General features: G+C 39.3%; 1 protein-coding gene across 1 annotated transcript; it reads right to left on the bottom strand.

Annotated features, from left to right (window-relative positions):
• Window positions 1-571: 571 nt before the first annotated feature.
• Ubb (ubiquitin B) lies at window positions 572-2859 on the bottom strand. Its single transcript, XM_047546608.1, has 2 exons — window positions 2704-2859; window positions 572-1639 (listed from the first exon to the last, which is right to left on the bottom strand). The coding sequence occupies exon 2, from the start codon at window positions 1631-1633 to the stop codon at window positions 716-718; it is 918 nt and encodes a 305-aa protein (XP_047402564.1). The 5' UTR covers window positions 1634-1639; window positions 2704-2859; the 3' UTR covers window positions 572-715.
• Window positions 2860-20750: the final 17891 nt, after the last annotated feature.

The following is a 20750-nucleotide window of genomic DNA, read 5'->3' as shown; positions in this document are numbered from 1 at the left end:
GTAGCAATGTCTTCAAGTCATTAACCCTCCATGTAAGAAACCCTTATTTCTGGCCCATCTCACCAAAACCAGCAAGTTGCCTTAAGTCAGGATATCCTCATAACCTCTTCTGAGCAGTTCTCCCTCAGTCTTCTTTCAACTCAAGTGACTCGTGTTCCATTTGCTTCCTGGCTTATAAATTAAAATTTATACAGCATAGTAATGGGATTAGGTTTCTACTTCACTACCCTGGATTAAGTATTTGTTTATAATTCACTGGATAGCACTAGACACACATCTCCAGCAAATAAGACTTCAAAGTACTTATACCACCAAATTTGCTGTCGCCCTAAGTGTGTGATTAGCTATAGGCAGGCATGTTTGTTTCCCCTCAATGTGAAAAAAGGTCCATATTGTTTATTTACATGTTTGTCACCATTTTAGTAGGACAAAAGCTCCCTCTCCTTAGCACAATCAAGTGTTAATTTTGGCCACATTACCAACTTCAAAGTGAAACCCTCATCCCAACACCATTTTAACTAGTTAAGAGGTTGTAACATCACTACAAAATTTCATGACAACAGACACCAAATATGCTACCATGCAACAAAACTTTATTAACATTTTGGACAGGTTCAGCTATTACTGAAACTGGTAATTTCTAAACTTAAATTGGGGCAAATGGCTACGTGCAGCATAATACTATCACTGCACACCATGAATGCAGACAGAAGAATTAACAGCCACCCCTCAGGCGCAGGACCAGGTGCAGGGTGGACTCCTTCTGGATGTTGTAGTCAGAAAGAGTGCGGCCATCTTCCAGCTGCTTGCCTGCAAAGATGAGCCTCTGCTGGTCAGGGGGAATGCCTTCTTTATCCTGGATCTTGGCCTTCACATTCTCAATGGTGTCACTGGGCTCCACCTCCAGGGTGATGGTCTTGCCAGTCAGGGTCTTCACGAAGATCTGCATACCACCCCTCAGGCGCAGGACCAGGTGCAGGGTAGACTCCTTCTGGATGTTGTAGTCAGAAAGAGTGCGGCCATCTTCCAGCTGCTTGCCTGCAAAGATGAGCCTCTGCTGGTCAGGGGGAATGCCCTCTTTATCCTGGATCTTGGCCTTCACATTCTCAATGGTGTCACTGGGCTCCACCTCCAGGGTGATGGTCTTGCCAGTCAGGGTCTTCACGAAGATCTGCATACCACCCCTCAGGCGCAGGACCAGGTGCAGGGTGGATTCCTTCTGGATGTTGTAGTCAGAAAGAGTGCGGCCATCTTCCAGCTGCTTGCCTGCAAAGATGAGCCTCTGCTGGTCAGGGGGAATGCCCTCTTTATCCTGGATCTTGGCCTTCACATTCTCAATGGTGTCACTGGGCTCCACCTCCAGGGTGATGGTCTTGCCAGTCAGGGTCTTCACGAAGATCTGCATACCACCCCTCAGGCGCAGGACCAGGTGCAGGGTGGATTCCTTCTGGATGTTGTAGTCAGAAAGAGTGCGGCCATCTTCCAGCTGCTTGCCTGCAAAGATGAGCCTCTGCTGGTCAGGGGGAATGCCCTCTTTATCCTGGATCTTGGCCTTCACATTCTCAATGGTGTCACTGGGCTCCACCTCCAAGGTGATGGTCTTGCCAGTCAGGGTCTTCACGAAGATCTGCATTTTGACCTATAGTTTAAAATGAAAAGTGTCATCTCAAAATCAATCTACTTTAATATTGAAAAAAAACCTTTACAAATATTTTTCCAAAATGCCTTAAAAACACGTTGCTGTGATAGACCACTTGCCTAACAGCAGAATTCAATCGCCAGTAAAAGGTGTGGGGAAAGCCAACAATCTCTCAAACCTACCTCCTACTTCCAATTTCACTACACTAGTCAATACAAAATTCGTTTACAGTCAGTGGTTTTTTATTGATACTAGGGACTGAACCTAGGTATGCTTAACTACTGAACCACATCCATAACCCTTTAAAATATATATTTTTAGTTCTAGATAGACAATACATTTTTATGTGGTGCTGAGGCTCGAACCCAGTGCTTCACACATGCTAGGCAAGTGCTCTATCGCTGAGCCAAAACCACAGTCCCATCCACGACCCTTTTTGAGACAAGAGTCTCATTAAGTAGCTGAGGTTTGGCCTTAAAATTGCAATCCTCCTGCCTCAGTCCCCGGAGTAAATGCGATGATAGTCGTAAGCCACGGCACCCGGCTGTCATTAGTGGTTTCAACTTAAAATCGTTAGAAAAGCCAAAGCGCTTTGTAAACTAGCACCCCCTTCTTCCCTATTGCTCCGGTTAAGCGCCCCTCCCCCGCACTAATTTCCCCGAACCTAATTATGCTGATACAACGAAGACAAAAATCCTACCCAAGACCCCAAACCCCCATAAAACAGGGGAGGCACGTTTCCCACATTGAGATCCGATAACTAAAGATTCCCGGAAATCATGGAAGACTACCTTTTTTCCACCTTTCCCCTCTGAAATAAATGCGATGGAATCTCCATCGGTTAAGTGTCAGTTAGTCTTCGCCGGCGCGCGCCAGCAGCCCCCGCTCCCGCCACAAACGAGGCCCCTCTCTCCCGGAAAGGGTAGTGCCGCGTCACGTCACCTAGCCCTCCCCTCCCCCCATCCCTCCTAAGCCCCCTCAACCAGGCCCAATAAACCGCCACCGTGACCTCACTCAAGCCTCCTCTCCAATACTACCAGATCCAGAACTCCGCAGACCAGTACCTGTTATCGAATGCGAAGAGGCCTCCAACCAGCCACGTCGACCAACTCTAACGCACAGAACCACCGCTCCACAAAGCCTCTCGCCACTGAATGCGCCGCTACGGCGGAGCTGAAATTTATGCAACGTCTGTTGCGTCACTTATCACCTCTACGTAGTCGTTGTCTCCGTGCGCCGCTGAAAGTAGTTCCTTCAACTCCACATCCCGCGGCGCGTTAGCCTTTCAACTAGGCCCCAAATTCCTCCAAGTAGAAATAAAGGATTCTAAAAAATTATATTTCTTCTCATTCTGGTGCTCTATCTCCTACTTTACGAAAAAGTGGAAAAATCACCAGGCGGATGAATCCAAGTTCAAGGAACCTTCTTCGAAAGCTCTGGAAACTTCCTTGCGGCGCCTGCGCTGATTGGTGAGGCGGTGAAGGTGAAGCGGGCGCTGATTGGTAGGGGACGCGGAGGTTCTATTGTTGCTGGGCTTCAGTAGTCGTTAGGAGCTGATTTTGCTAAGTAACTGAGTGCGCGTGCGCCATGGAGAAACACCTTCCCTAAAGACGGGTATTTCCAGCCGGAAGTGGGGGGTGAATGTCGTTTCTCCTACAAAACAAGTTTCGCTGTGTTGGCTGGGAAGCACGACTTCCCTTTCCACGCCTTAAGGAAGGCGCCGCCTTCACACTCAGAATTAGCTTTTAGGTACTTTGTTTTAATCCTAAATCTATAAATCTAGACTCCGGAGTGGGGCTTTGTCCGGGGACACGGCCCCCTCGCGGAGGCCCATCCAGAAAGGAGAGCTCGAGCTCAAGGTGACATGCTGGCGGGTTTTGGATCTGGCAGCGGTAATACATGTAAATCCTTTTTCCTCCCCTGTGTACCACCTCACTGTTAGGAAGAAGGAGATATATGGATAGGGGAGCCGAAAGCCCGTGTCAAGAGATGGAGAGTCCATCCACAATAAAGTATTTCTTCCTTTGAGGTGCTTACTGTTCAAGAGAAGCAAAAGCAGGAGTTAAGCAGCTAGGACCAGACGACTGGTTTCCCTATACTCTGGATGTGACCGCACGTCCCGCAAGGAGATAACCCCATTTAAGTGAGTAAGGCAGGGTGTTTGGATCACGGTTTCTGGCGGAGTCATGGGTGTAAATGAACATGTAAATGAACATAAAAATGTTTATTTCTCCAAGAATATCACACAAAGTAAGTCACTTATAAGTTTGCATGTTAGTACAAATTAGGTATATTTCACTAAGGAAAGGTTACCAGTCATTAAATTGTCACCAGTTAAGCCCTAACATTAAGACTGGATCAGTAAACACGTACTTAATGCCTAGATCATTTTAAATTAAAATGATTTTCTGCTGAGCGAAAGAAAAAGTTTATTTGAAAGTTGATTCAAATGATTTGGAGCTAATTTATAAAATGTATATTATACAAAGTATGATTTCTCAATTTTGTTAGCCTAACAGTGAGTTAGAACTTGGTTCACCAACCAGCAGCTCCTGAGTCATGCATATTGATCAACTGATTGAGCTAGAGTGCCGATCTCGTGACCAGCGTGATGATTTCACTGTGGTTCTAGCAGTTGCCAGAACTTAACTCATATTACTTGCTGGTTTAATATTTCCCAAGGTAGGTCATTTGGTAACTTCAATACAACCAAATGTTTTTAAAAGGAGAGTATATGCTATCATGATACAGTAAATAAGATCAATTTTTTTTAGGTTTATAGACAACTTTTAGTAATATTATTTCTGGTAATAAAGTGCAAAAGTTAATTTGTAAGCAAATTACATAAAACAGTATTTGTCACTATGCTCATGTTCGCTTAATAAAGTGGAGTTTCCTCTTTTGTTCACCTGAAAAACAAAAAGTTGTGACAGTCTGAAGTCACTAAAACAAAGCAGAAAGACATTTAATCTCCATAAGAATGTTTTTTGCCTAGACTTACCTTGAAACTGAAGAGGAATTGATTCTGAAATTCTTAGTGATTTTACCTGGCTACATGTCTCCTACTAAAAATCTGCAAGAAAACTGGTTTCAATTAAAAATGCTCAGTTGTTTCCTTGACATCATCAGGTAATATTTAAAATACGGTGTTAGTCTGTGGTTTGTAATTTTTGTATTTCACACTTGACTGTTTATCCGAAATCAGTTATGAGATTTATGCCTAATTTATTATAAGCAAGTTGAAACTTTGATATTGAATGCCCAGATGAATGCAGCAAAATTCTTTACTGTCTTCATAAATCTATCCATATAAAAATAGCTCCTTCAGAGCTGGTGAAGGAACTTAGTAGAAGAGTGCTTCCTTAGTATGCATGAAACCCTGGGTTTAATCCCCACTCTTAATAAAACTAATTAAAATAAATAGCTGCTTTAAAATGTTTTTTTTATGAAAGACTGTATACATACATGAACACTGAGTTAACAAGTACTGTATAACCATAAATTTGCTTGAGCTTTAAATTTGTTTCTTTTGCTCATTTCTTTCTTTTTGCATTGCTGGGCATTGAACCCAGGAGTGGTCTATGACTGAGCTACACCCCCAGCTCTCTTTGTTTGTTTTTTGACATAGGGTCTCCCTAACTGTTGAGGCTGGCCTCAAACTTGAAATCCTCCTGCCTCAGCCTCCCAAGTAACTGGGATTACAGGTGGGTGCCACTGCATCGAACAATTTTTTTCATTTTTAAGTGGGGTAAAAAAACATGTAAAATGACCACCTTAACCATTTTTATTGATATAGTTTGGTAGTATTAACTATGTATATATTATTGTACAACAGATCTCAAGAACTTTTTCACTTTGTAAAACAAACACTATACAGTGTAAACAACTCCCCTTTTCCCTGCCCTTCCCACCTCTGGCAACCATCATTCTGCTTTCTCTTTACCAGTTTGACCGCTTTAGAGATATCTCATGTAGTATTCATCTTTTTGTGACTATTTTCATTTAGCATAAGGTCATTGAGGTTCATCCAGGTTGTAGCATGTGACAGAATTTCCTTCTTTTTTAAGACTCATATTCCGTTGTATGTACATACCACATTTTCTTTGTCCATTCACCTGCCAATGGCTATTTGGTTGTTTTCACCCTTTGGCTAATTCTGAATAATGTTGCTTTGAACATGGGGGTACAAATATCCACTTCAGTTCCTCCTTTCAGATCTTTTGGCATATATATCCAGAAGTAGATGGTCTCCAGAGGTTCTTTAAGGTTTAGAAATAGGCTACAAATCTTGTGCTAAGCTACCCAAGTAACCAAGGTAAAGAGATAAACATTAGACATGAATCAGTGTCCCAAGCTGTGTGTGGTTGCATGTGCCTTGTAGTCCCAGCTACTTAGCTGAGGCAGGGGGATTGGGAGTTCAAGACCAGTCTTGGCAACATAGACCCCCCCCCCAAAAAAAAAAAAAAAAAAGAAATCACACCATCCCTAATATACAGACAGAATTATTGCTCAAGAGAAGTAATTTTTTTCTTTTGAATTGAACCCAGGACCTTGAGCATGCTAGGCAAGTGCTCTATCACTGACCTATACTTCCAGCCCCTAGCCCTGAAACAGAACTTTTTCTTTCTCTCTGGTTTTATTTATTTATTTTTTGGTACTGGGGATTGGAAGGAACACTCTACTACTGAGCTACATGCCCAGCCCTTTTTTATTTCAAGACAAGGTCTTGCTGAGTTGCTTAGGATGACCTGAAACTTCTGTTCTTCCCACTTCAGCCTCTGGAGCAACTGGAATTACAGGCGTGTGCCAACATCCCTGGCATGAAACAGAACTTTTTGTGAGAGAAATGTCTCGTATAAGTTCTTACAAAGAACACTTCATGATGAGTGGTTGAAACCCTATACAACCCTCTAATGGAGAGAATCAAGAATTTTACTATAGCTGTTCCCTTTGATATAGACCAGCCCTTGGTATAGACCAGTACTTGATATAGATCAGCTGTTTTATGACTATTCAAACCAGTTTTTTCAGTATCTCAGATACTATGGTTTGGAACAGGGGTAAAAATGTTGGGGTAAATAGATGGGCCATAGTCAATCTACTATTGGTGCTCTTTCAAAAGTAATCTTCATTAAAAATGGGACAGAAGAGTTCTCTCCAAGAGCAAATTCAAATGCCTTAGGTATTCAAGCTTGTCTTCTTGCAAATATCTCACCTAACCAGTCATCTGTGCTACCAACACAACTTGAAGCCTGTTCCAAAAGCTCACCATCCATTTAAACATAAAACATGGAAGTAACTCTACATAATCATATGAGAAACACTATAATAGAGGAGTGTATAGGAAACAATGATGGCATAAAGGATATGCTCAGCTGCAGTTGGTAGGGATGGGGGGGGTCACTTTTCTGGAGAATTCACCAGGATTGCCAAGGTAAGGTTCACACCCCTTGGAGGCACCACTCCAATGTAGGGTGATACCCATATAGGTTACCCTTTGAATCCTCTTTAAGAGTGTACTGGGACACCTTCTTATTGCACCATCACTGGATCCCTAGGTATGTAGTAGATGACTTTTCAGATGTCTCTTTTGATTTAGGGCTCCTAGCTACTAAGCACCATACAATCTACAGTGGGCATCTTTCATTACTGGAGAATCCAGGAACTCAATTCACACCACTTAGTACCTACCACTTTCCTATTTTCTATTATACTTGGAATAAAATCCAAATTCCTTACCATAGCATGCATCCTTCTCAACTTTTAACTCCCTTCAGATCACCTTCAGTCACCTTCATCCTGCCAGACCCAAACACACCAAGCTCATCCTTTTGCTTCAACTTCATTCTCTTTTTCTCATCAACCAGGTTTCACCTCAGAGGTGCCCTACACAGAGGCCTTCTTTATCCACCCACCATACTATGCTGAATATTCTTTTAGTGCTTTTGTAGCATTTATCAACAACTGAAATTATCTGGGAAAGTTGCAACCCTTAAAAATGTGGAGTCAGGAGGCCAGAAAGAAGAGCCTTCACGCATGAAATACCCACAATAGACCTTATTATAGAAGATTTCTGCGAATACTGTTCTGTAATGGAATCTTTTTTTTTTTTTTTTTTTTTTTTTTTTAATGGTGCTAGGGATCAAACCTAGGGCCTTCCACATGCTAGGCAAGTGCTCTACCTCTGAGCCATGACCCAACTCTTTAATGGAACTTATTACAGGAAATTTCTGAGAACTGATAAGCCCTTTGCACAAGGACATTTGCTAGTGATAGCTGTCTCCAACAAGCTAAGCCAATCCCTGTAGCAAGTCCTTATAACTAATAATTTTTATTACAAATCAACTTATGAGGACTATGCCTTTAAGTCTTGCTTTCATTCCAACTCCCTCAGATGTGCATATGATATAACATGGATATCCTAGATTACTTTCACCTGCTCTTCCTAAATAAACTCATTTGGTGTAGAGAACCTGTGGAGTTTCTTTTTAGGTTGACATATTCAATTCATTTACTCTTCTACCTCCTGTAGGTTGGAAGCCAGCTTCATGAGGTTAGAAACTGTCTCATTCATGTCTGCACAGATACAAGTTCTCCTTTTGAAAAGGAAATTTATCTTTATAAGGGAAATTTACTTTGGGAATAGTTGTCTACTTTGGGAATAACTGCCTTGTAGTATCCAGAAAGAGTTGTGCTTATAATGGATAAGCACTAGCCAAATATTTCTAAGACATTAGGCAGCTGCTATTGCATGTATAAACTCAGATGTTTTTCAGAACCCCCTTGATATTTGTCTGGATTGGCTTCTTTTCATTTGTTCAACAAAATTGACAAGTGCCTACTACCTTCTAGGCACCAGGTGCACAGGTTAAGGCCATGAGAAGATAACAGATAAGACAATGTTCCTGGTTCCTGGACCTGACTTTCTAGTAGGGAGGCAGAGGAAACCAAATACATATCTAAAATGACACATGGTATTAGGTGCTATGGAGAAAAACAAAGCAATAATTCATGAAATAATGCTGCAGCTATTTCAGATGGTAAGATGGCCTCTGAAAAGGTGATTGAGGAATGACCTGCTTAAAGTAAGAACCTATCCTGCAAATATGGACATAGGGGATTCCAGCAAAAACTATAAGGAATGTGCTTGACGGTCCAGGGTGAATGGCAGAGTACTGTGTGGCACAGAGGAAGAGAGAACAAAGGAAATGAGTTGGGAGTGGAGGGAAGTTTTTCATCGTGTGGATTGGTTTATAGGTGATGGTGAAGTTTGGATTTTATTCTAATTGTGCTGGGAAGCCCCCTTGTCTGTCTTGTTTAACACTGTATCCTCAAGGCTGTACATAGCACATAAATACCAGGTTTTTTGTTTGTTTGTTTGTTTCAGATCAGTCTATAGAGTTAATGTATCTCCAAAATTCCTACACGATATTATGTATAACTTGAAATAAGAGTCCAAAATTTATATGGATGTGCAAAGGGCCAAGAATAGTCAAGAAAGTCTTGAAGAGCCAAGATAAACAAGATATTTTTACATTATAAAGTTATAACAGGACAATGCTGGTGGCTCAAGATTAATGGAACAGAAGAGAACACAGAGAAAGAACATGGGTGTTTAAAAACCTAATATACTAAGAATGGGGAAAGGAAGGGACTCTGGTGCTGGCACAGTTGGAAAAATGAAAATACATCAGTACTCTGTGCCATACCCAAAATTAAATTCTGGTGTGAATTCAAGGACTTCAAACATGAAAAGCAAAAGGCAGAACAATATACTTTTTTTTTTTTTTTTGGTGGCATTGGGGTTTGAATCTAGGGGTGCTCTACTGCTGAGCCATATCCCAGTCCTTTTAAATTATTTTTATTCTGAGACAGGGTCTTACCAAGTTGCCCAGGGTGGCCTCTAACTTGCATTCCTCCTACCTTGGCCTTCAGAGTAACTGGGATTACAAGCATGTACCACTGCATCTGACCAAAACTGCATATCTATCTGTGTGTGTGTGTGTGTTTGTGCGCACGCGCACGCTCGCAGAACTGGAAAATGGAGTCCAAGGACATTTTACCACTGAGATACATTCCCAATCCTTTTTATTTTTTATTTTGAGACAGGGTCTTTCTCAGTTGCCGAGTGTCTTACTGAGTTGCTGAGGCTGACCTCACACTTGGGATCCTCCTACCTCAGCCTCCCAAATCAGTGGAATTGCAGGTATCCACCACTATGCCTGACTTCATATACTTTTTAAGAGGAAATATAGGCAAATGTCTTTATGACCAAAGTAAAGACATTTGACAAATAAATCCAACCACATTAACATTAAGGACTTCTCTTTATTAGTATGCCCAACAAAAAAAGTGACAAGACCAGTCATTCATTTGAAGAAGATACTTGGATCATATTTATTTGCAAGGATTTTTACTTACGATGAGGTTGTGCAATAAAGCATTCTACAATGATGGAAATGCTCTCTCTGTATTTGTACCATCCAAAAGCCATGAGCCATGTGAAGCTATTGAGCACTCAAAACATAGCAAGTGAGAGTGAGAATAATTTTAAATTGCATTTAATTTTAATCACATTTAGATTTAGATAACTGCATAGAGTAGTAGCCTCCACATTGGACAGCACAGATCTAGAATATAGAAAGAACATAAAAGAGGAAATGGGGGCTGGGGTTGTGGCTTAGTGGTGGAGCACTTGCCTGGCATGTGTGAGGCACTGAGTTTAATTCTTAGAACCACAAGTAGATAGATGAATAAAAAAATAAAGGTCCTTCAACAACTAAAAAAAAAAAAAAAAAAAAAAAAAAATATATATATATATATATATATATATATATATATATATATATATAAAATAGGAAAAAGAATGGAAGAAACAACCAGTTGATCAACTGGATTAGTAATCAGGCATAGACAAATTGACAAGATACCATTTCACAACTTACTAGTGGACCAAAAAAAATTAATTTTGAACAACCCTAGTGCAGTGGCACATGCCTGTAATCCTAGCTATTCAGGAGGCTGAGGTGGGAAGATTGTGAGTTTGAGGCCATCACGGGCAACATAGACACTCAAAAAAATTTTTTTAAATACTATCAAGTGTTGGGTGGGATGTGAACCAACAGGGGCTGTCACCCACAGTTGGCACAAAAGTCTCAGAAGAATGCATGCAGTATTAGTTAACTTGTTCAAAAATAGACAAGCCTACTGGAGGCTTGGTATGTAGCTCAGTGGTAGAACACATGCATGCTCAAGGCCCTGGACTCACTCTCCAGTGCCAAAACCAAAAAGTCCCACAAGACTTAATAACATTATTTAAATATACATATATGTGTGATAACAGTACGCTATGCAGTGTGGTGATTACCTGGCAGGGGCAGGGGAGGTTCAGGGAGAAGATGCCAGGGAACATCAGGGAAGCGGATAAAGCTCTACTCCATAACATGGTTGTACATTTAATATTATTACTTGAACTCTACATATACATTATGTATGTTAGTATAACAATAAAAAGTTTTTAAAAAAATCTTTTTCCTATGAGGGTAGAGACTGGGAGAAGAGGAAGGTAGGGAGACGATTCTGTTGAGGCCAGAGAATGTGGGAAGTTTAGGGCATCCAAGGTCATTGTCCATCCTTGAGCTCTGCCACTTGGCAGCTATGTGAGGGTGAGTTAAGTAACTGATTCGTTTTATCAAGAAAACATGGACAATAATAGTGTCTGCCCTGTGAGGTCTGTTAGACAAAGCATACAAAGTGCTGCTCAGCACAGTGCCTGATACTAAGCACTTGGGACCACCACATAGGGCTGTGCAGGAAGAATTCAGTTAGAAGCTTTGACAAAGATTCTTTGGTCAAATTAGGCTTCTGAATGTTTTCCTAGGCCCATCTGTGTGCTTCTTTGTAAAATTCAATTTTAGCAAAAGAACCCTGCTAGGTCAGTTTATCCAGAACCCCCTCTTTTGTATGTAATTGTCCTTGAACTAATCCTCATCCCTCACCATCCCCCAAGTGATGTCACCCTGGCCTGTCTTTAGTAAGAATCCTGTTAGGTCAGTTTAGCCAGAACCTCCCTTAAACCTGATATTTTCTCTTAGTAATTGTTCATTCACCCACTGCACTTTGCTCCTTGGCTATAAATTCCCCCATGTTGATGCTGTGTTTGGAGTTGAGATCTATTTCTCTCCCTACTTCAAGACCCAATTGCAGTGGTCCCTACACCTATCTTGATGGTCTGGAAAAAATTTTACTTCCTGTTCTTTGACAAATGTCATTGAACATTCTTTTCTTTAACAGCATGAGTCAACTTGCTAGGTTGTCTTTCCAGAGGAGACTTATTTTTTCTAATTGTCACAAAGATGAATGATAACCCTCCAACTGCTCAGAAAATAGCATTTACCAAGGCAGTTTGATAGGAGGGATATACATATTGAGATAATACCAGGAAAAGAAATGAAGCCTGTCACATGATCTGAGAAATTTGGGGACAGTGGTTGAAAGAGGACAGGCTGGCCAGTCCTTCTTAACCTCTGTCACATTCTTTTCTCCCTGGTAGGTAGCTGGAGTATCTTACAAGCCTGAGTGCAAAATGGTGCTCAACTGTTTTAACTGCTTGTTGTTATGCCTTTCTAGTCTGCATGGCAAGGGCCTCCTGCCACCTAGTGGCTATTGTGGATTTTACACACCCCCCAGGAGCTAAACAGCTGAACTGTTTAGAGGGAGCCTTACCATATATAACTCATCTCGAGCACAGAGAAATCTGAAAAGGTTAATGTTTTAATTTTTTTTATTGGTGTATTATAATTACACATAATAGTGCAGTTCATTGTGCCTTATTCATACATGCATATAACAATTCGATTAATCTCATTCCCCAGTACCGTCCCTTTCCTTTCCCTCCAGAGCAGTTATTTACTTGCTTGCTTATGAACCTATTTTTCTTTCTTTCTTTCTTCTTTTTTTTTAAATAAGTACTGAGGATTGAACGTTCACTGGGCGTGTTGGCGAACATCTGTAATCCCAGCAGCTTCAGAGGCTGAGGCAGGAGGATCACAAGTTCAAAGCTAGCCGCAGCAACTTAGTGAGACCCTAAGCAACCTAATGAGACCCTATTTCAAAATAAAAAAAGGATTAGGAATGTGGCTCAGTGATTAAGCACCCCTGGATTCTATCCCTGATACCCAGAAATAAATAAAATAAAATTTTAGGTGTCACTAAATTGCCAGGCTGACCTTGAACCTGCAAGCTCAAGGCTCTGAACTTCAAGGCTTTGTCTCAGTCTCTTAAGTAACTGAGATTACAGATATGCGTGACCAGGCCCTGCATGATTCTATAGTTCTATCTGTCCTGTTCCCTAAATCAGAATTTATAGAGCAGTGTTTTAGAGAAAACAAATTGAACACACTATCCTGTGTTCAGATTTCCTTTTTGTAAAATCCTGTACAAATTTACCAGGGTTTTTTGTTTTGTCCTTTTAGAGTTGTCTTGACTTTCATTTTGTTAGCATATAGCATGGATTTATTTCTCATATCTTGAGTCACCAGAGACCTTAGCCTATTGGTTTTGGGAGCCTAAACTAGAACCAGAAATACTCATTTAAACTTGTGTGTGTGGGTGTGACTGTGGGTGTGGTACTGGGAATTAACCCAGGGCCTCAGACATGCTAGGCCAAGTGTTCTACCACTGAGTTACATCCCCAGCCGAGACTTTTTAAAATTGTGGTAAAATACAATAGGCATAAAATTCACCTTTTCAACCTTTGTTGTTGTTGCTTGTTTTGAGTCAGGGCCTTACTACGTTGCCAAGTCTGGCCTTGAACTTGTAATCCTCCTACCTCAGCCTATCATAACTGGGATTACAGATGTGCACCACCATGCCATTTAACCATTTTAGGTGTACATTTCAGTGGCTCTCAGTATATTGACATCTTTGTGCAACTATCCATCTCCAGAATTTTTTTTCCCCATCATCCCCAACTAAAAGTCTATACCCATTACTACTTTATTTTGTTTTGTTTACAGGAGTGGGGATCAAACCCAGGGCCTTGAACAAGACTGTATCCATTAAACACTAACTTCCCATTCTCCCTTTCCTAAGCCTCTGGCAACTATCATTTAAATTTTGTCTCTGTGAATTTGACTTATTAGGTACAAAAATATCCACTTTTGATTTTCAGGAGTGGGCTCTTATATTGTGAATCTGCTGCTATGTTTTATATCTGCAGTGTGTAAACTATAAGTCATTCTCTTTTTTACTTGTGCCTTAAAATCAGGAAGAATTTCTTTATTGTAAATTAACTACACATAATATAAAATTTACTACTATAAACTTTTAAGTGTACAATTCAGTGGCATTAAGTACATTCACAATGTTGTGCAACCATTACCATTATCCATTTTTAGAACTTTTTCAACATCCCAAACAGAAACTCTGTACCCATTAAATAGTAACTTCCCATTCCCTTTTCTCCAACCCACTGGCAACCTATTCTACTTTCTTAATGAATTTGAATCCAGGCAGAATGTAATGTCACATCTGGTAGTAAGTGTTGCTCATGTTAGATTGGTTGCAGAAGTGGATAGGTTTCCTGTTATCCACATGGGACACTTCAGTTCAGAAAACAGCCTATATTAAATAGAAGTTATGATTTAGCAAGTCTTAATCAAAACCTACCCAAACTCATGTATCTAAAAGTATACAATATCCAAAGATAATGATGCAAATATTTCCCATCTAAGGGTTCAAGAAGATGGGGCTGTGGTTGTGGCTCAGTGGTAGAGCGCTTGCCTAGCATGTGTGAGGCACTGGGTTCGATTCTCAGCACCACATAAAATAAATGAATAAAGGTCTATCAACATCTTTAAAAAATTTTTTAAAAAGAAGATGTAAGATCCTGTGATGTCTTTGAGTTCATTCTGTTTTTGTAGTTATGTTTTCTTTTTCATCTTTTTTTTTTTTTTTTGTGGTACTGGGGATCGAACTCAGGGCCTTGTGCTTGCAAGGCAAGCACTCTACCAGCTGAGCTATCTCCCCAGCCCTTCTTTTTCATTTCTAATGTATAAATGCATATTTTGTTTTTTCTTCTCTATCAGGCTTTGCAGTTATTCATCTTGTCAACATTCAGACAGGAGTGATTTTTTAAGAAGATGCACATCTGGGCATAATGTCTGGACTCTGTGGGTAAAGGAAGAAATATACAAGTTTTCACATTGGAAGAAGAGACTTTGTTTTAAAAGGAAAATAAAACTAGCATTAGAATTCTCATTTGCCGTACTGAAAACTAGAAGATAGTACAATAGCATCCTAAACCAAAGAGATAGACTGTAACTAGGAGTCAAAAATTCTGTTCCCAGATAAAATGTCATTCATCTTTTGGGGGGCAAAGTGAAGACAGTTAAAGACATCAAGTGTTCAAAATACACTGATGTACCCTAACTGAGGTAAATAAGTTCTCTAATGAACTGATAATTATATTAGAAACATGATCTAAAAGTAAGGTAGATGAATAGCACAGTACTTGTGAACAATTAGTCTTGTGATATAGTAATTTTATCCAAATGAATAGTTGATTCATTCTGTAAACATTTTGGGCACCAGAATTAGTCCTTAGTGCTGTGGGTCCAACCGAACAAAATTCATCAGGAACTCTTGGAGCTGACATTATATGACACTATTGAGATAATAATGAGATAAGAGAGAGTGTAAATGTTCAGGGAAGTGGTCTTATATATGAGGTATTCAAAGAGGGGCATAGGGGCCAATGATAAAGTAGAAAACTCTTCAAATTCTAAAATTTTATTCTATGGGAAGCAGGTGGGGGAATAAGCAGATAAAAATATTCAAAAACACTTATTGCTCAATTTTGCAATATTACTAGAGGAATACAGGTTTCATCATAATTACTAGATATGAAAAGGGACACACCAGCATCATAGACAACAGAACTTCCAAATCAACAAAAGGACAAAAGGGCAAAAAGGAATGAAGAAAAACTTCCATCTCAGTATAAAGAAAACAGTTCAAGGCAAGATATAAACAAATTTATGAATAAAATAAAGCACAAAGATTCCAGTTCAATGACAGTTCAAAGAACACAATTCTATTTTTATTAAAAATGTAAGGAATTTTAAAAGTTCATCTATTTATTTGCATTTGAAAGGATTAAAGATTGGAAAATAAGGGGGGCAGTGAAAGTAGATATAGATCATACAAATGCACACAGCAGAAGTAGAAATTGCCATCAGATACATTTGAAATCAGATGCACTCACAAGTGCAAAAAGGCCACTATTTAATAAAAGACATGACTGCATACATAATGTAAGATAATATATTTTCCATTCTTATTGAAATCATAGTTGTTCATAAAGATGGCATAAGGTTCAGATGTGTTTGCACCAAACATGGCCAAAGGCAATAAATATTCATTTTCAGACTTCGGCAAAGTAGGCCAAAAAATGGTGGGGACCATAGCACATGCCTGTAATCCCAGTGGCTTGGAAGGCTGAGGCAGCAGGATTGAAAGTTCAAAGCCACCCTCAGCAATTTAGCAAGACTTTAAGCAATTCTGTGCGACCCTGTCTCAAAATAAAAAATAAGGACTGGGGATATGGCTTAGTGGTTAAATGCCCCTGGAGGGTGGGGGAAGCAAATCATAGAGGAATAATACAGTTTATAAGCTTGCTTTACCATAGAGAGCTTTCTAATTTTCAGTGAATATGTCCTTTCTGTTGACAGAAATTAGTTATGTATCTGGTTATAAAGGAAATGATAATAAATTTCATGGTGATTTTATAATACAGAACTTTAGAACCCAATAAAATGAGAAATCAACTATCAAAAAAAATTTTTTTTTTTTTTTTTTTTTTTTTTACAGTGCTGGGGATTGAAATCAGGGCCTTGTGCTTGGGAGGCAAGCGCTCTACCAACTGAGCTACATCCCCAACCCCCCAAAAAATATTTTTAACTTTGCTTGGGGGTTTGGTGTATAGCTTAGTGGTAAAGTGCTTACCTAGCATGTGGAAGGCCCTGAGTTTCATCCCCAGCGCATAAAAAACAAAGTAAAAAACTTGACTTGGAACTGAGTTACAGTGGTGTGTGTGCTTATAGTCTCAGCTGCTCTGGAACAGGGGCAAGAGAATCATTTGACCCCAGAAGTTTGCAACCATTCTGGACAGTATTACAAAACCCCATTGTTAAAACCAAACCAAACCAAAACAACAACAACAAAAAAGAACTTTGCTTGAAATTAAGAAATAGTCTATTCAGATCAAAAAGGAAATCAAAATTACTAGGTCCAATAAATGAATTTAATTTAGCAAGGCCAGTGCATACAAATTCAATATGCAAAACAATTGATTTCTATATACTAGTAACAAACAGTTGGAAAATGGAATTTAAAAACACCAGCTGTAATAGCAAAATATCAAATATTTAAGCATGAATTTAACAAGATGTGTTGCAAAATTACTGAGCGAAATTAAACTGGATTCCATAAATGAAGAGATTTAACATGTTTATGGATTAAGTCAATCTCTTGTGTTAGTCTACAGATTTAATGCAACTCCAAACAATTTCATGGAGTAGTGGTTATCCTTGGCGAGAATTGACTGGGAGAGAGGACAAAGAATCCTTCTAAGATGCTGGAAATGTTCTATATCTTTATCTGGGTGGTAGTTATAGAGGTGTGTATGTATGTAAAAATAATTGAGTGTATGTAAGGCTCAGCTCAGTTTTAAAATGAAAAGCATGAATTGGGCTTTATTTTAAGAACATTATACCATAAGTTGGCTTGAGGGTGGAGTTAGAGGAAACAATTTAATAAAGTTATTGCAAGCCCAAACTCATGAAGGTGATTAAAAAGACATGTGCCTGGAACAGTCTGACTCTAGGAGTGAAGCTGATTCAATCAAGGGGTTACTAAAATAAGACGAAAAATATTGGTTGGTCTAACTCTTAGGAGAGAAGTGAAAGAATGAAAAATAAAAGAAGTTAAGACTGGGAAATGAGTTTTTCACAGAAGTATGGTTGATAGTGTAACAGGTTTTTTTGTTTGTTTTGTTTTTTAAAGAGATCAAAAGCTGACTTTAATTGGAAATGCACAAAACTTGGGCCAAGACAATCCTGAACAACAAACATGGAGTACTTTGTCTGACTTCAGAACTAAGAGATTAGGCTAAATAGTTACAACAGTGGTATTGGTGTAAAGATAAGTAAATCAGTGGGACAGAATTGAGACATAGACCCACATGTCTGTTTTTCGACCCACATTTGTTTTTTTAAATTTAATTTTATTTTTTGCAGTATTGCAGATCGAACCCAGGGTCTTTTGCATTCTAAGCAAGTGCTCTACCACTGAGCTATGTACACTGCCAACCCTTTTTAAAAAATTTACTTTGGGACAGTGTCGTTCTAAGTTGCCTAGGCTGGCCTGAAATTTGCAATTCTGTCTCCAGAGTTGCTTGGATTACAGGAGTGCACCATTGTTTCTTGCTTGGATCACTTTATATTTGACAAAGGTGCGAATGTAATTCAGTGGGGGGAAAGAAAGACCTTTTCAATAAATAGAGATGAAGCAACTGGATATCTATATGGGTGAAAAATGAACCTGGCCTCTATCTCACACCATATGCCACAATTAATTTCAGATGCATAATAGATCTCAGTATGAGCTAAAACTACAAAATTTCTGAAAGAAAATACGTAATGCCAGGTGTGAAGGTGCACGCTTGTGATCCCAGTGACTGGAGGCTAAGGCAGTAGAATTGCAAGTTTGAGGGTAGCCTGGGCAATTGTCTCAAAAAATCAAAAAAAGTCCAGGCATGGTGGTGCATAGTTGTAATCCCAGCAACTGGGGAGGCTGAGGTGGGAGGATCAGAAGTTCAAGGCCAGTCAGCAATTTAGTGAGGCCTTAAGGAACTTAGTGAGCTCCTGTCTTAACATAAAAAAATAAAAAGGACTAGAGATGTATCTCAGTGGTAAAGCATAAAGTGCCTCATGGTTCAATCTTCATTTAAAAAAAAAAAAGGCTGTGGATGTAGGTCAGTGACAGAGTGCTCCTGGGTTAAACCCCAGTATGCAAAAAGGAAAAGAGAGAGAGAGAAAAAAAAAAAGAAAGAAAAAAGGAAAAGGAAAGGAAAAGGGAAAGGAAGGAAGGAAGGAAAAAAGAAAACCTTCATGATATTTGGGGTAGGCAAGGACTTTTTTCAGTGTGATGTGTACTTCATCAACAATTAAAATAAGTTATTGGAAACCCAAAACTCAAGAAGGTGATTAAAAAGCCAAGTCAAAATACAAAATTTCCACTCATCAAAAGATTAAGGAATTGAAAGCTGCCATTGTGAGAATACATTTTCAGTGCATATGTGAGCTTTCAGAGAAGTGCTTATGAACAGGCAACTCACAAAAGAGATTCCAATGCCCATTTAGCACAGAAAGAGTGCTCAAAATCACTACAGGACAAAGAAGTGCAAAAGAATACAAGGAGATGTCTGCACACCCTCCAGAAAGGCAAAATTTAGAGACTGGTGAGGTAGGGCACGCAGTGGCTGGGAATTCCGGCTATTTTGGAAGCTGAGGCAGGAGGATAGAAAATTAAAGTTCAGCCTGGACAACTTAGTGTCTCAAAATAAAAATAAAAAGTGATAGAGCACCCTGGGTTTCATCCCTAGTACTGCAAAAAACAAACAGCAACAAAAACCAAAGTGCTAACTTATGGTCCAGAAATTTGTACCAAAAAAAATGAGTCCATAAAAGACTGGAACACGGATGTCAATAACAGCTTTATCCATAATTTGTACAAATTGGAAACAACCCAAATACCTGTTAGCAGGAGACTAAACTTTGATATATTCATAAATCAAAAATTACATGTCAATAAATAGATCTATAGCACATGAATGATTTTCAAAAACAATCTTGAGTGAAAAATGTTAGATTTAACAATTTTACATGCTGTTTTAAAATGATGTTCAAAAATAGGCAAAACTAGCCAGGCACAGTGGCACATGCCTGTAATCTCAGCAGCTGGGGAACCTGAGGCAGGAGAATCACAAGTTCAAAGCCAGCCTCAGCAAAAGCAAGGTGCTAAGCAACAAAATAGGGTTGGGGATGTGGCTCAGTGGTAGAGTTCCCTCACCCCTCAAAAAGGTAAAATTAATCTATAGTGATGAAAGTCATAAAAATAGCCACCTCTGTGTGTGTGGGTTTTTTTTGGTCTGAAACCCTGGTGTGCTGGAAATATTCTGTATCTGAATTGGTGGTGATTACATAACCCCTCCACGTAAGATATGCACACTTCGCTGTATGTAAACTATAATTCCAATAACCCTGTGGCTACTAGAATAAAAAGTAGACCCAAATCTTCACCATGTCAGCCTAGGATCTGACTTCCTTAACAAGACCCCTAAAGCACAAGAAGTTAAATCAAGAATCTATAAATGGGATAGATTCCAACTAAAAAGCTTCTTCTCAGCAAAAGAAACAATCAGTAATGTGAAGAGTGAGTCTACAGATTGGGAGAAAATCTTTACCACATGTGCTTCAGATAAAGCATTAATCTCTAGGATATATAAAGAACTAAAAAAAACTTAACACCAAAAATCAAATAACCCAATCAATAAATGGGCTAAAGAACTGAACAGACACTTCACAGAAGAAGACATACAATTGATCAACGAATATATGAAAAAAATGTTCCAACATGTCTAGCAATTATAGAAATGCATATCAAAACAAAGATTTCATCTCACGCCAATCAGAATGGCAATTATTAAGAATACAAGCAACAATAAATGTTGGTGAGGATGTGGGGAAAAAGTTGCACTCATACATTGAACACCAAATGGTGCAACCATTATGGAAAGCAGTTATGGAGATGTCTCAGAAAACTTGGAAAGGAATCACCATTTGACCCAGTTATTCCACTCTTGGGTTTATACCCAAAGGACTTAAGATCAGCATACTACAGTGAGGCAGCCACAACAATGTTCACAATAGCTAAACTATGGAACCAACCTAGGTACTTTTCAACAGATGAGTGGATAAAGAAAATGTGGTATATATATGATGGAATATTACTTAGCTTTAAAGAAGAATGAAATTATGACATTTGCTGG

Source organism: Sciurus carolinensis, chromosome 3, assembly GCF_902686445.1.
Source record: "Sciurus carolinensis chromosome 3, mSciCar1.2, whole genome shotgun sequence".
Classification (NCBI taxonomy): Eukaryota; Metazoa; Chordata; class Mammalia; order Rodentia; family Sciuridae; genus Sciurus; species Sciurus carolinensis.
This window is presented reverse-complemented; position numbering and strand designations above follow the sequence as displayed.